This window comes from Marmota flaviventris, chromosome 5 (assembly GCF_047511675.1).
Source record: "Marmota flaviventris isolate mMarFla1 chromosome 5, mMarFla1.hap1, whole genome shotgun sequence".
Taxonomy (NCBI): Eukaryota; Metazoa; Chordata; class Mammalia; order Rodentia; family Sciuridae; genus Marmota; species Marmota flaviventris.
Genome location: NC_092502.1, coordinates 57,127,781 through 57,141,312, shown reverse-complemented (window position 1 = coordinate 57,141,312; position 13,532 = coordinate 57,127,781). Strand labels below are relative to the sequence as shown.

The 13,532-nt window shown below is 34.3% G+C and overlaps 1 protein-coding gene across 1 annotated transcript in view; it reads right to left on the bottom strand.

The window, feature by feature from the left end:
• Positions 1-13,532, bottom strand: part of Megf10 (multiple EGF like domains 10) — a 116,458-nt gene that overhangs the window by 77,607 nt on the left and 25,319 nt on the right. Inside the window, exon 4 of the mRNA XM_027949340.2 lies at positions 1,580-1,672. Coding sequence (XP_027805141.2) covers positions 1,580-1,672 — 93 coding nt within the window. The remainder of the gene's footprint in view (positions 1-1,579; positions 1,673-13,532) is intronic.

Below are 13,532 nucleotides of genomic sequence, written 5' to 3'. Positions count from 1 at the left end.
GCACACAAACACTATTCAGTCTGATCTATTAGCTTGAGGTAGGCTACAGTTTTTAGCAAAGTATGAGTAGAACTGAAATTATTCCATAGCATTCTTTGCCCTGGAAGTAGTAGCAAACCTCACTTTTCAAAGATAGAATACATCCACTCTCTCCTTTCCCACTGGTTTATAATAATGTTATTTTTCTCTAAAACGTCTGGGCTCGACTGATTTTTAAGTTGGAAAAGTTAATGAAAGCAATATTGCATTTGAGGTCAGTCGGCCAGAAAGATGGACATGAGCCAAATCCCACATCCCAAACATTCTGCCTCAATGGCATGTGAACAAAATGCCCACTCTCCTCCTGCTTCCCAACAGAAGCAAAACAAAGCCCTGCAAGACAGTTGCCCACTGGAATTGAGATGCCTGTCAGGAGCAGAAAGACACACACACACACACACACACACACACTCCCTGTACAATAGCAGGGCTCTTTCACACCAAGAGTTCTGTGCACAGGCAGCACAAGGGCTTCCCCTGGAGATGCTGCTTCAGAGAAAGCCAAGAGATCACAAGTTCAAAACCAGCAGGCCCAACAAGGTCAAGAGTAGCTTCCCATACTCCACAGTAAGAAACTAAAATTCTTAAAACAAGTTTATCTGGAGAGCTTAAAGTCCTTTCAGACTAATCTCAGAAAATCATTTAGTAGCAATGAAGAAAAATTTGTGCTATCACAGGAACATGCTAATTTAAAAAAACTATTATTTCCTTTTTATATATGTAATGTTCTGTGTACTACAGCTTAGTTGCACTTCAATTTCCTCTTACATTTTTCAAGGCCAAAAAGGAAGAGCAGGAAGTGGACACAATTAAGTGGGCAGAATGAGTTAGCCAGAAGACTTAAATTTTAACTATGAAATTTAGAAAAACAACTGTATTCCATGACATTCCATTATTTAATCTGCACAACAATGAATATAGGATTTTAGATATAGCCTGCCCATATCATTTTAGAGTTACAACTCCAGCATAATGAAGACACATTGTACACTATGTTATGATTTCATTTAGCAAGTATCAAAACATTCTCGAATTTTCATATATTACAAATTTATCTCCCCCAAATTAACTGGAATACGCTCATTATTTCCATCTCAGAATTCAAAGACAAATTGATATATTACTATTACAAACTTTAACTTCTAAGTTAAAACCAATGGGTGATAAATTTTAATCACTAAGAAAGCATCTTAGATAAACCAAGTTAAAAACAAAAGTTAGAGTATTATCCAACTGCCTTAAAGTAAAGAATATAAATTTTGTACCTACTCTAGAAAACACACTAATACTCATGAAAGTATGAGTATCAGATCGTTAAAATCTCCTTTATACATACTTTTCTTTATACCTAATTAACAACAGTTCTGTATGTAATACATGAACATGTTTAAAAGGAACTCATTTGAATGAATTGGATTTGGAATCCACACCATGCTCTGTTTGGGATGAAGAGGGAAACTGTAGCTCTGGGTAATCTGCAGACAAGGGGTTCATACAGCAAAAACATCCCCAAGACAGACAACAGCAGGTGGAAACTTACCACTGGAGCAGTTGGTCCCACCCCAGCCAGGCTCGCACTGACAGGTGTTTGGAGCAATGCAGCGCCCATGGACACATTTATCAGCACAGTGAGCTGTCAGAGAGAAAATCAATCAAATAAAGAAAGTTGGCACAAGAAAAAAAAAAAAAGCCAACAACACAGCTGTTGCACATCCTAGGCTCAAGTGTCACTTAAAAACAACATGCATGCTTGATAATTTTCTTCAATCCATTCCTCAGTCCTCTTACAGTCCGCTGGTACAACTAAACAATTTCCCTTCTTATTTTGATATCTCCAAATAAATTCCTCCAGTTCTACTTGCTTAATTCTACTTCATGCTAAATTAGGAAAGAAGTTTCAAGGGAAATTGCCTAATCCACTTTTTTTAAAAAAAAGAAAATTTATAAAAGACCACCAAATGTATCCTGTTTGGGGAGGAGAGTATGTGGAGAAACAAACCAAAAAGCAAAACACCAGGACGACAGCAGCACAGCAGACCAAGAGGTGATTGCCTCCACAAAGCATTCACCACAAACAAGTCACCTTTCTTTGTGAAGACCCTGTTCACAACTCTGACATGGCAGAATTGCAGTCTTTATCTGTTAAGGAAAATACTTGACAAATGTCATCTGGGTCTTCAGAAAATATTAAATCTCAATTCTCTTCTATAAGTGACTGTCTCAGCCATGACCCAGCACTTGGAGACAAGGGGACACCACTGCAAACACGAGTAAATGGTCTGAAGACTACTTTCCAAAAGCAGAATTCAGCTGAATAACAGGAAAGGGATCAAAATACTCTCAGTGAACACTGACATTATCTTCCACCTTGTTCCTCTCACATTGTTTAGACACCATCCAAAATATCTAAGTAGATGAGCAATTGTGAGGGCAACTTGGAAGAGTTTGGGATTCAGGTAGTTCAAAATTTTATTTAAGGGTGGGATAAGACACCCTGGTGCTCTAGATGTGTCTCATTAATATATTCTTATTACAAAAGTAGAATAGGTTTCCTGCCCAAACATAAAATACCAATAAGTAAAATAGACCTCATCTCAGTTCCACAAACTAGTAACATTCTCATGGTTGTAGAATCCTTCAGGAATTGTTTTCCCTATATATTTTTCTCCTCATAAAAAATAAAAGTAAAAAAGCTTTCAAAATGATTTTCTATTCAATAAAATACGAAAAATATTTTCATGTCATGAAATATTGTTTTATACATTTTATCCACTAGTGTATATGTAGTATACATATATAATGTGTGTGTATATATATAGTATACATATAATGTATATATATAATGATCCAAAATGATGGTCACTTCTAAAATCTTGATCTTTGACATGAAGAGATCTATAGGAAAATAATTTAGATTACCTTTAAACCAAACAGAAATTGGATGTGGTGGCTGATTTAAAAAAAAAAAAATGCCATACAAACTGAAGAACATCAAGCTAAGTGAAATAAGCCAGACTCAGAAAATCAAGGGTTGAATGCTTCCTGTCAGGTACAGAAGCTAGAGAGAGAAACAGGGGAAAAAAGTAATGAAAAAAAGGGGAGCAAGGTCTTGGGATAATAGAAGGGAAACCAATAGAGTAGAGGAAAGAGGGAGGAAGAGAGGTGGGCATAGAAAAGTACTGGGGAATGAAATTTGCCAAAGTATGCTATGTCCATGTACAAATATGACACAACAGATCATGCACGTGTGTGTGTATGCATGTGTATACACACATGTATAATTATAATGCTCTAATTTAAATGACAACAACAGAAGGGAGGTCACTAGAACAGAGCAAGTGGGTGGGAGTGGGAAGAGGGGAGGAACAGGGGAAGTACTGGGGAATGAGATTAATTAAATTTTGTTATGTGCCTATAAGAATATGGCATCCAAATCTTCAAAGTGCCATCCAAATCTTCAAAGTTCAAATCTTTGTGTCTGTTTAATATAATAGTGTAGTCCTCTCTAATTAATTTTTACTAAGGGAATATTATAAAGTTAATCTCTAAGGTAAATTTATATTGGTAAAATTTTCCTTTATTTGTGTTTATATCTTGGAAATCCATACAAGATTCCATATCACCAAAAAAAAAAATAATAATTCTAGCACCTGAAAATCTCTGGGTTCCCATGAAGCTGGATCTGATAGGAACCACCTAGGTTTCATATGTGTTGGGGCTGGCTATGAAAGGAAGATGTTCAGAATATTCTATAGACTGGTCTCAATTTCTGCTTTCCCTTTTTTTTTTTCATTTTTTCTTTATTTACCCTCTTTTTCATTTTCTACCACTCATCTTTCTCTCTCCACAAACTATTTCTTTGATCTACACAGTTATCATAGAGGCTACAGATTAAAATTTGACTTCAGTTGTAGTTGGGTTCGGTCTTAACCTCAGGGTGACCCCAAATGATTTCCCCTGCACCATGTGAAAGGTAAGATTGGGTTGAAAGGAGCAGGGTAAGAATTATTAAGGAAGATTGAGCAAGAAGGCCTAGTACTTTTGCTCCAACATCAAGATAACATTTATTAAAATGGGCAAATAAATGTATATAAATTAAGCCTATGTTCTAGAGAGTTAGGAACCAGAATTGCATATTCTTGGATCTCAAGCCATTGTTTTCTTTTGTTGTTCTTATTGTTTTAATTCTGAAAAAGGACAGTAAGTATATTTTCATATACAGAATTAAATAGACCTGCTTTGGAATGCTTTTAGATTATTGGATAATTATACAAATGTTCTTGTGTTCCTGGTAAGTGCAAACTTTGTGTTTTTATGAAAGGAATTTAAAATCCAGTCATGTACAATAAATGAAAAAAAATGATGGTATTTTTAAAATATGGATTATTTTTATAAAAAAAAACCTGGGTTATTTTTATGAAAACCTGGGCTAGCATTTGGGCAAAATCTGGAACACAATGTGGGTAGGTCATGAACAGAAAAGAAATTTCCTGAAAGTTACTTAAGAATTGGAAGGGAGAATCTGCTTTCCTAGTGATTTCCTTTTTCTCAATTACAGCTCAAGTCAATGGAATCACCTTTAAAAATCGAGTCCTGTAGTCAAATAATGGCCTTAATGATGGGAAAGACTGTTGGGACCCACTCTAAAAGAAATGAACACAAAATTCTACTTCTGTGATATAGTAACTTCATGCAGCATTAGACTCTGTCATTCAAGTGCCATCTCTGCCCCATTCTCTTCTTCTGCCATTTCTAAGCTATTACCAAGTCCTCACACAATGGTCAGAAGAAAAGGGAAGCAAGAAAGAAGGGAGCCATGGAACTGTATGTTCTCTGATGTCCCAACTCACCAAGCTACAGAAACACTGTGAAATATGTGATAACACTAACCCCCTTGGGACTCAGCAGAGTTAGATCCTACCCCAAGCTCATCTTTCCTTATTCAGCTTTAGATGCCAAGCTTAAGTGCTGAGCTTCCAACAGAATCCACATGGAAAATCAAAACAAGCTTCAGACACAAAATCCTGTGACATACCAAAGGGAACTAGAAAGGAACAAAGGAAACAGAGGTCCACTTTAGCAAATGTTCAAAGCTTGGCTCTCAAGCACAGGTACAAAGGACCCTCATAATTGTGTTTTTTTTTTTTTTCATGCCTGAGAGATTCCTTATCCATGTCCTTTCTTTTAAATATTTTAAAGATGTTCTATCCAATATAATTTATTTTATCCTATCTCTCTTTAAGAAAATCACTAAATATTTTATAATAAATTTTTGGTGACTTTTTGTTTGTTTGTTTTTTGAGGCCAGATAGAAGCTGGAAGCTGAATCTCCGCCCACACTTAGTACTGTGCTGTAGACACATCAAACTGCAGGAGGCAAAGGTCTCCTCTCCCTCAAGAACTGGGAGACAACAGGCACTAATGAGAAGAGCAGGCCATGTCTTTGAAGTGAAAGCTGTGGACAGTCTGTCTGCTTGGTGGACAGGTGAGGACTGACATGATGACCCTGGAATCTTCTCTAATTAGGCTCCTGTTTCAGCCTTAGTTCCTAAATCCATCTAAATCCCATTACCAATGCCATGAACCTCATTGTTTCACTTGTAAATACTTGGCTTTAATACCGAAAGCCATTAACTATAGTCAATTGTTTTTTCCTCTACCACATATATTTTTCTTTGGATTTACACCTAGGAATGGAATATATGTGAAAGGAAGAGTGAGCAGAATAAAAAACTCCTTTAAAACCCAATTATATCTCTAAAGAAAATACAAGCCATTGTCCTAAAGGATATAATGTAATAAATCCATTTACATTAATTTGGAAAATGTTTCTAAGGTTAAAGTATCTCCTGAAAGTCACTATCTAATAGACACAACCTTCCAGCTAATCTATCTTTTCTCATTAGATCCTTTTATTCTGAGTTATGAATAAAGAGGATGAGTCACAAATCTTATTTTTTGAATTTATTCAATGAGTTGCTATAAAAGAACATAAATTTTTAGAATTAAAAGTAACTTTACTGAATACCATCCTTGTATTTTTCAGGGAAAGTGAATAATTTCTTCAATATTTGTAGCTAGCGTTTAAAAAAGAAGTAGGATTAAACCTGGATCTCTAATTTTGGGGAGTCCAAAACATTATGATGGTTTTAATGGTAGTGGGAGGGGAGCATGGGTAAAAAGATGGTAGAAGGTGTGTTGGACCAGCTACTAAGACAGGTGTACCACAAGGCTAGGAACCAAGAGTCAGAAGATTCAAAGGAGGAAAAGTGAGAAAGCAAAGAAAGTGGACTTCCAAGGTAAACTTCATGCCCTCACACTTCTGTCAGAGGTCAATTATGTGCAAAGTCTTTACATAATTTCATTGGTACTATAAGGTTCAGCACAGACAGGAGTCATCTGTTTTCATATTTTCAAACATAATATTATAGACTACACTATTGTATTTGTAAAAAGGGATGGGGATTCTTTTTCTTCTGCTTAACATTTACTGACGTACCAGGCACATTGCTAAGCTCTGCTGTGGATACAAAGATGGCAGATTAGAAACTCTTAGTCTGCAGAGGAAATCAAAAGCAGGATCACCAAATCCAACAAACACAATGCATGATGCAGGGGTAATAACAGAGATATGAGCAAAATAATGTGGGAATACAGTGAATGATTCCATCAGTATGAAATGGCTGAACAGGCAACTCCATATAAACAGAAAATATATTAGTTGGTTATCTAGGGCTTATTAAATGTGGAGTGATAGCTGATGGATACATTTGTTTTATATGATGAAAATGTTTCATGCAATGATTGTACAACTCTGAATACATGAGAATCCATTAAATGATATAAATTGTTCAGATACAAGATGTGTCAATTATATATTTTTTAAATTGTCATAAAAATACTATGGGATTTGAGGGAGGGGAATAATTAATTATAGCTGGGGTGAGATCAAGGAGAATCTCATGAAAGAGAGAACATCTGAGCTGAGGAAGTGGATACCTTTATAACAAAGTTTCAAGGAAGAGTGGCCTATGACAACTGCTTCACACTTCATCCTCCTTGTACCCTTCCAAAGTTGCATAACATCGCTTGGGGTCATGGGCTCTTACCTCTCAGCCACTAGTGGCTGATTGTACATAGATGAATAATCAGTCATGGAGAGAGCAAGAGAACACTAGGATCCTAGAAGTTTACATATAGTAAAAGTAATGAAAAAAAAATCTATATCTAAAATCCCTTTTCTGTCCATTCCTTAAAAGGCTTCTATGTCTCTTAAGAACAAGTGCAAAGGACTAATATTAACAGTATCTTTGGTAGACATTGCTAATTCTTCATCCAATGTTCCCTCTATCCTTATTAACAGAATCCCACTTTTACCAGTGATGGCCATGTGACCAGCAATGAACTACATTTCTTGGCTCTCTTTCTAGACTGAAGTGTCCATGTGGAAAATGGTGCAGGGTAAAAAGATTCAGTTGGTAATTCCAGGTCCCCTACTTTTCCTCCTTTCTGATGCCTGATAAATGGACAAATGGCTGAATTCAAAATCCATCAGATGACCCTTTAAAACGGGACAAGAGAACCATGGAACTCTTTACTCTAAATTCCTTCCATGGATGAATGTCATAAACCACTTCCAGACTTCTCCTTATATGAGGATAATAAACCCTAGTATGTAGAGATTTCTGTTTCAGATGTCTATTTCTTGCAGCCAAACATAATTCCTAATACACTACTGTTTTGGGAGATCTTTCAGTTGAGTCCATTACTAAACTAAATAAGCAACTATACTAAAAGAATAAATTGAAGACCCATCTGTCTGAGAAGATATAAGCATTCAGAATTTCTACCAGACCTTTGCAGTAAAGGTGTCAAAACCTAAATCTAAGTGGGATGGACGAAAAATGTGAAAAAAATTAAAATCCTACCATTAGATATATATATCCTATCTTTTCCCTGAACACCATTTGACTCAAATTACAATGTGAGAAGAATTAAATATGGACACTACAAACCCTAAAACAATGACAGAAACAACAAAACTGAGTTATAGCTAATAAATCAACAAAAAGATAGAATCAAATCATAAATAATATTCAACTTAAAAAGAATCCATAAAAAAGGAAAATGAGGAAAAAATACTGATGGGACAAGCAGAAAATAAACTTAATTACATCAATAATCACTTTAATTGTAAATGGTCTAAATTTCTCATTTAAAAGACAAGAGATTATCATATTGGATTTTTTTAAAAAGCAAGTTTCAAGATATGCTACTTATAAGAAGTACACTTTAGATATAAAAACATAAACAAGTTAAATGTAAAATGATTTTAAAAGATATATCATACTACACTAATCAAAAAAGCTGGAGTAGTTAAATTAACATCAAAGAAGATTTTAGAATAAAGACTATTATCAGAGAGAATGCAAGTCACTTTATAATTATAAAATGTTTAACTCATCAAAATAGGGTAATAATCCTAAACATCTGTCCATTTAATAACATAGTTTTGGAAACTTCAATTAGAAATAGACAAAATTAAACTGGGAAACTTGAATCACTAGTCCCAATAATTGATGGAACAACTAGACAGAAAATCAGAAGATATATTAGGTTTTCACATAACTATCACTTCACCCAATGGCAGAAAAATACATATTCAAGTGCATATATAACATTTACATGGTTATATCATATTCTGAGAAATAAAGCAATAATAAATATTTTTTAAATTAAGGCATAAAAATACTGATCACAATGTAATCTAGAAATCAATAACAGACATCTGAGAAATCCCTTAAATACTTAAAAATTAAACAACAAGCTCCTAAGTAACTCATAAGTCATTGAAGAAATAAAAAAAAGAAGTTAAAACATATCTTAAAGTGAATGAATATGAAATTACATGTCAAAATTTGTGAAATTCTATTGAAGCAGCTTGTGGGACTAAATGCCTACATCACAAAAGAAGAAAGTTATCAAATTAATTATTGCAGCCTCTATCTTAAGAAACTAGAAAACAAAGAACAAACTAAACCCAAAGGAGGGGTTTCTTTCCTTATGAGAAAGAAAATAATACAAATCACAGAAGAAAGCAATGAAATAAAAAAAAATAGAGGCAAAAGAAAAATTAATAAACAAAATCTTATACTTATGAGTAAAATGGGTCAGCTTTCAGAGAGACATATCAGGAGAAAATACAAATAATACCAGTATCAGAAATGAGAGAAGTGACATTATTATAAATCTGCAGATATTAAAAATAAAATAAAGGGATGTCATTAATAATTTTATACCAATACATTTGATAACCCAGATGAAGTGAAGAAACTACAAAGCTTATTATAGTGGAAATAAATAATATGAATAGATTTACATATTTTGAAATACTTAAAATATAGTTAAAAATCTTCCCATAAAGAAAACCCAAGTTCCAGATGGATTTAATGGTGAATTTTACCAAATATTAAAAAGGAAACAATACCCATTCTACAAAACTTCTTTTAGAAAATTGTAGAAAAGGGAATATTTCTCAACTAGACAAAACAAAGGCATTTATGGTAAAAGAAAACTACAAACAAATATGAAAATTCTCTGCAAATATGAACAGAAAGGAGTTTCCTCAACCTGACAAAGGACAAATACAAAAAGACTGCTACTAATATTATACTCAGGGGTAAGAGAATGAATGCTTTCCCCTAAGATTAGAAGAAAAAGGAAAAAAAAAAAAAAAGTCTGCTCTTATAGTATTTGAAACTAGCCTGAAGGTCTCAGCAAGTATAATAAGGCAAGAAAAGTAAATAAATGTTAGTCACATTGAGAAGGAAGAAGTAAAACTGTCTTAATTTACAGACTTTGTAAATATCTGTGTTTATTAAAAAAAATCTGATGGAATCCACAAAAAAAGTACTAGGAATAACAAGAAAATTTTAATAAGGTTGCAGATAAAAAATCAATATATAAAAACCTACATTCTTTATGCTAGTAATAAATCATCAAAAAATGAACTTTTAAAAGCAATTCATAATAATATCAAATATGTGCAATGCTTAGGGATAAATCTAACCAAAGATGTGAAAGATCCACACACTAAAAACTAACAAGAGTGCTGTGAAAAATTAAAGAATAAAACAAAACTATCAAACAACTTGACCTATTTGATATTTACAGAACACTCCACCAAACAGCAGAATATGCATATTAAATAGTGAGGTAGACTTTGCTTACTAGTCAGATGACTTGATATTATTAAGATGTCAATTCTTTTCCAAACAGATCTATAGATTCAATATGATACCAATCAAAATTCCAGAAACATTTTTTTATAAACTGACAAGCTGATTTTAAAATTCCTATATAAATATGAATATGAAGTAAAAAAGTCACTACAGAAAAGGAAAAACAAAAAACAAAATTGAAGGACTAACATCACCAGAGTTAAAGATTTGTTACAAAGCTAAAATTATCAAGACAGTGTAATGTTGATATAAAAACAGACAAATAAATCAATGGAACAAAATAGATAATCCAGAAATAAGTCCACACAAATTTAGACAATTACTTTTGACAAAGGCGCAGAGGCAATTCAGGGAAAAAAGAAGTCTTTTCAACAATGCTGGGAAAATTTAATATCCATGTACAAATAACTTGAATACACAATCTTATAATACATACAAAAATTAACTCAAAGTGAATTATAGATCTAAATGAAAATGGGATTTTTTAAAATCTCTTAAAGAAACTAGAATAGAAAACCTTTGTGATCTTGATTTGGGCAAAGAATTCTTACATATAGCAACAAAACACAATGTGCAAAAGAACAAACTAATAAATTTATTAATCAAAATTAAAGGACTTCTGCCCTTCAAAAAACACCACTAAATGAATGAACAGACTAGTGACAAACTGGAAAAAGTATTTTCAAAAATACATATCTGGGGCTGGGGATGTGGCTCAAGCAGTAGCGCACTCGCCTGGCATGCATGCGGCCCGGGTTCAATCCTCAGCACCACATACAAACAAAGATGTTGTGTCCGCCGAAAACTAAAAAATAAATATTATAATTCTCTCTCTCTCTCTTCCTCTCTCTCTCTCTCTCTCTCTCTCTGTCTCTCTCTCTCTCTCTTTAAAAAAAAATACATATCTGATACAGAACTTGCGTCCAGAATATATAAAGAACAATTAAGAAAAAAATAAACAGATAATTTTTTTAAAAGTTCTGTTAACAGAACAGCAAATAAATGGGCACAGGATTTGACCTTTCACTAAAGAAGACACAATAAGGATAAGTAAAGCTCATGAAAAGATGTTCAACACCATTAGTCACTACAATGGTTCAATATAAAACCACAGCAAGACATTAATAGACATGTATTGAATGATAGCAATTAAAAAGATTGTGTATCAAGTGCTGGGAAGGATGCAGAAAAACTTGGACTCATTACATATGACTAGTGAAAATGTAAATGAACGACCACTTTGGAAAAGTTTGTCAGTTTCTTAAAAAACTGATAGACATTTGGGTTGTCTCTAGATTTTGGCTGTCATAAATAAAGCAGCTCTGAACACCTGTGTACAAACACCAAGTGATTCAGCCATTCCATCCCAGGTATCACTCAAGAGAAATGAAAACATATGTCCATGCAAAACCTTGAACTTAAATTTTCAAAACAGCTCTTCTATAATTATCAAAAACTAGAAACTATCCAAATATGCAAGTTGGGTGCAGTGGTACACACCTGTAATCACAGTAACTCTGGAGGATGAGGCAGGGGGATCGAAAGTTTGAGGTCAGCCTCAGCAACTTAGCAACTAAGCAAGACCTTACCTCGAATTTTTTGAAAAGCAATAATAATTAAAAGGCTACAGATGTAGCTTAGTAGTAAAGTGCCCCAAGGTTCAATCTCCAGGATCTGCTCAAGATGTGCATAACAATATGAAAGGATAAATAAATTGTGATATATCCATGATAGCAAACTACTTGGTGATAAAAAGGAATGAACTAATGATGCTCAGGACAGTACGGATGAATCTCAAGGTGACCATTCTGAATGAAAGAGACCAGGCACAAAATAGAACATACTGTATTATTTAATTTATATAAAGCTTTAGAACATACACAATAATCTAGAATGACAGAAAGCAGATCCATGGTTGCCTATGGTAGATAGAAAAGAGAGGAGGAGACAGAGGAATTACAAAGAGGTTGCGAGGAAACATTTGTTATGTGATGAGCAGGCTCAGTACCATGATTGAGAGCTTCACAGTTGTATATGTATGTCAATACTTACCCAAATTGTACACTTCAATATGAGCACTTTATTTTGTGTAAATTTTATCTCAATGAAACTGTTTGTTTGTTGTTTTTAACTACCTAGAGTGTGAATAGAACTTCCAGAGAGGAGCAAAGAGCTCTCCCAATATAGGAAAATTGTCAGGGAAGGGGGACCCTAAGCTAACATTAAAACGCTGCACACATTGCAGTTTCAGTAAGAGCCCACGGTTGAGGGTGTGGGGACTCTTCAAAAGCCTATGAAGCATTGACTTGAAACTCTCTCAAGAAATATGTTTGGGTAAATGCTAATACATTAAAAAAAAATCACAATGTGAATTCCTACCAAGCTTTTCCCCTACAAACTAAATGACTTGTACTGGGGAAAAAAAAAAAAAGTTTGTGTTGAAATAGACTTGTAATGGATCCTGCACAAGGGATTGAAATACCATCTGTGGAGCACATAATCCTATTCATTTATTTGAAAATGGAAAGAGTTTTTGTCTAATTCCACACTGACATAGGCATTATCTATTTTGGCCACGACTCTCACACTGGGTCTCTGAATTGAATCAGATTTAAGAAACATAAGTAACATGATCCTAATGAACCACAGTTTCAAAATGGTGACAAGTACTGAAATAGGCTCTAGTTTGCTTAGTAGAAATTACTAACAACTCAGCCTACAACAGGTCGGATGATACAACTGTAAATCAATTCAATCTGAGAAAGATTTAAAAATCATCCACATACAGTTTAGAAAAGACACCAGAATGAAAGGGCTTACATTTGAGACAAATTATCTCCTACTTGGCCTGTTCTGTCTGTAAGAAATGCATCAGAATCCTACAGGAAGTGCCATACCAGGCACTTCTGATTTTAGAATGGCATTTCTCTTGGTCTGACCACTCTCTGTGCAGGCACGAAATTCTTTCAGAAATACCCTTTCCCACAGCATGTTTGCTGCCACATGGTATTTCCCCTGGTCTGGCCTACTTGGTCTTGCTGGAACTTGTCTCCAGACACTTTGCCCAATACATCTGAACCACATGATAATTAAGAAAAAAAAAAAAAAAAGGTCAGCATTAGAGAGAGCTAAGAGGTAAGTGAGGTCACAGCTGGAGCTACCACTTTCCCACTCAGTCTCCTCACCTTCCTGTCTCCCCTATGGTGGACTTTGAACATTTCCTTGTGGACGTCTCATATTCTTTCCACTCTC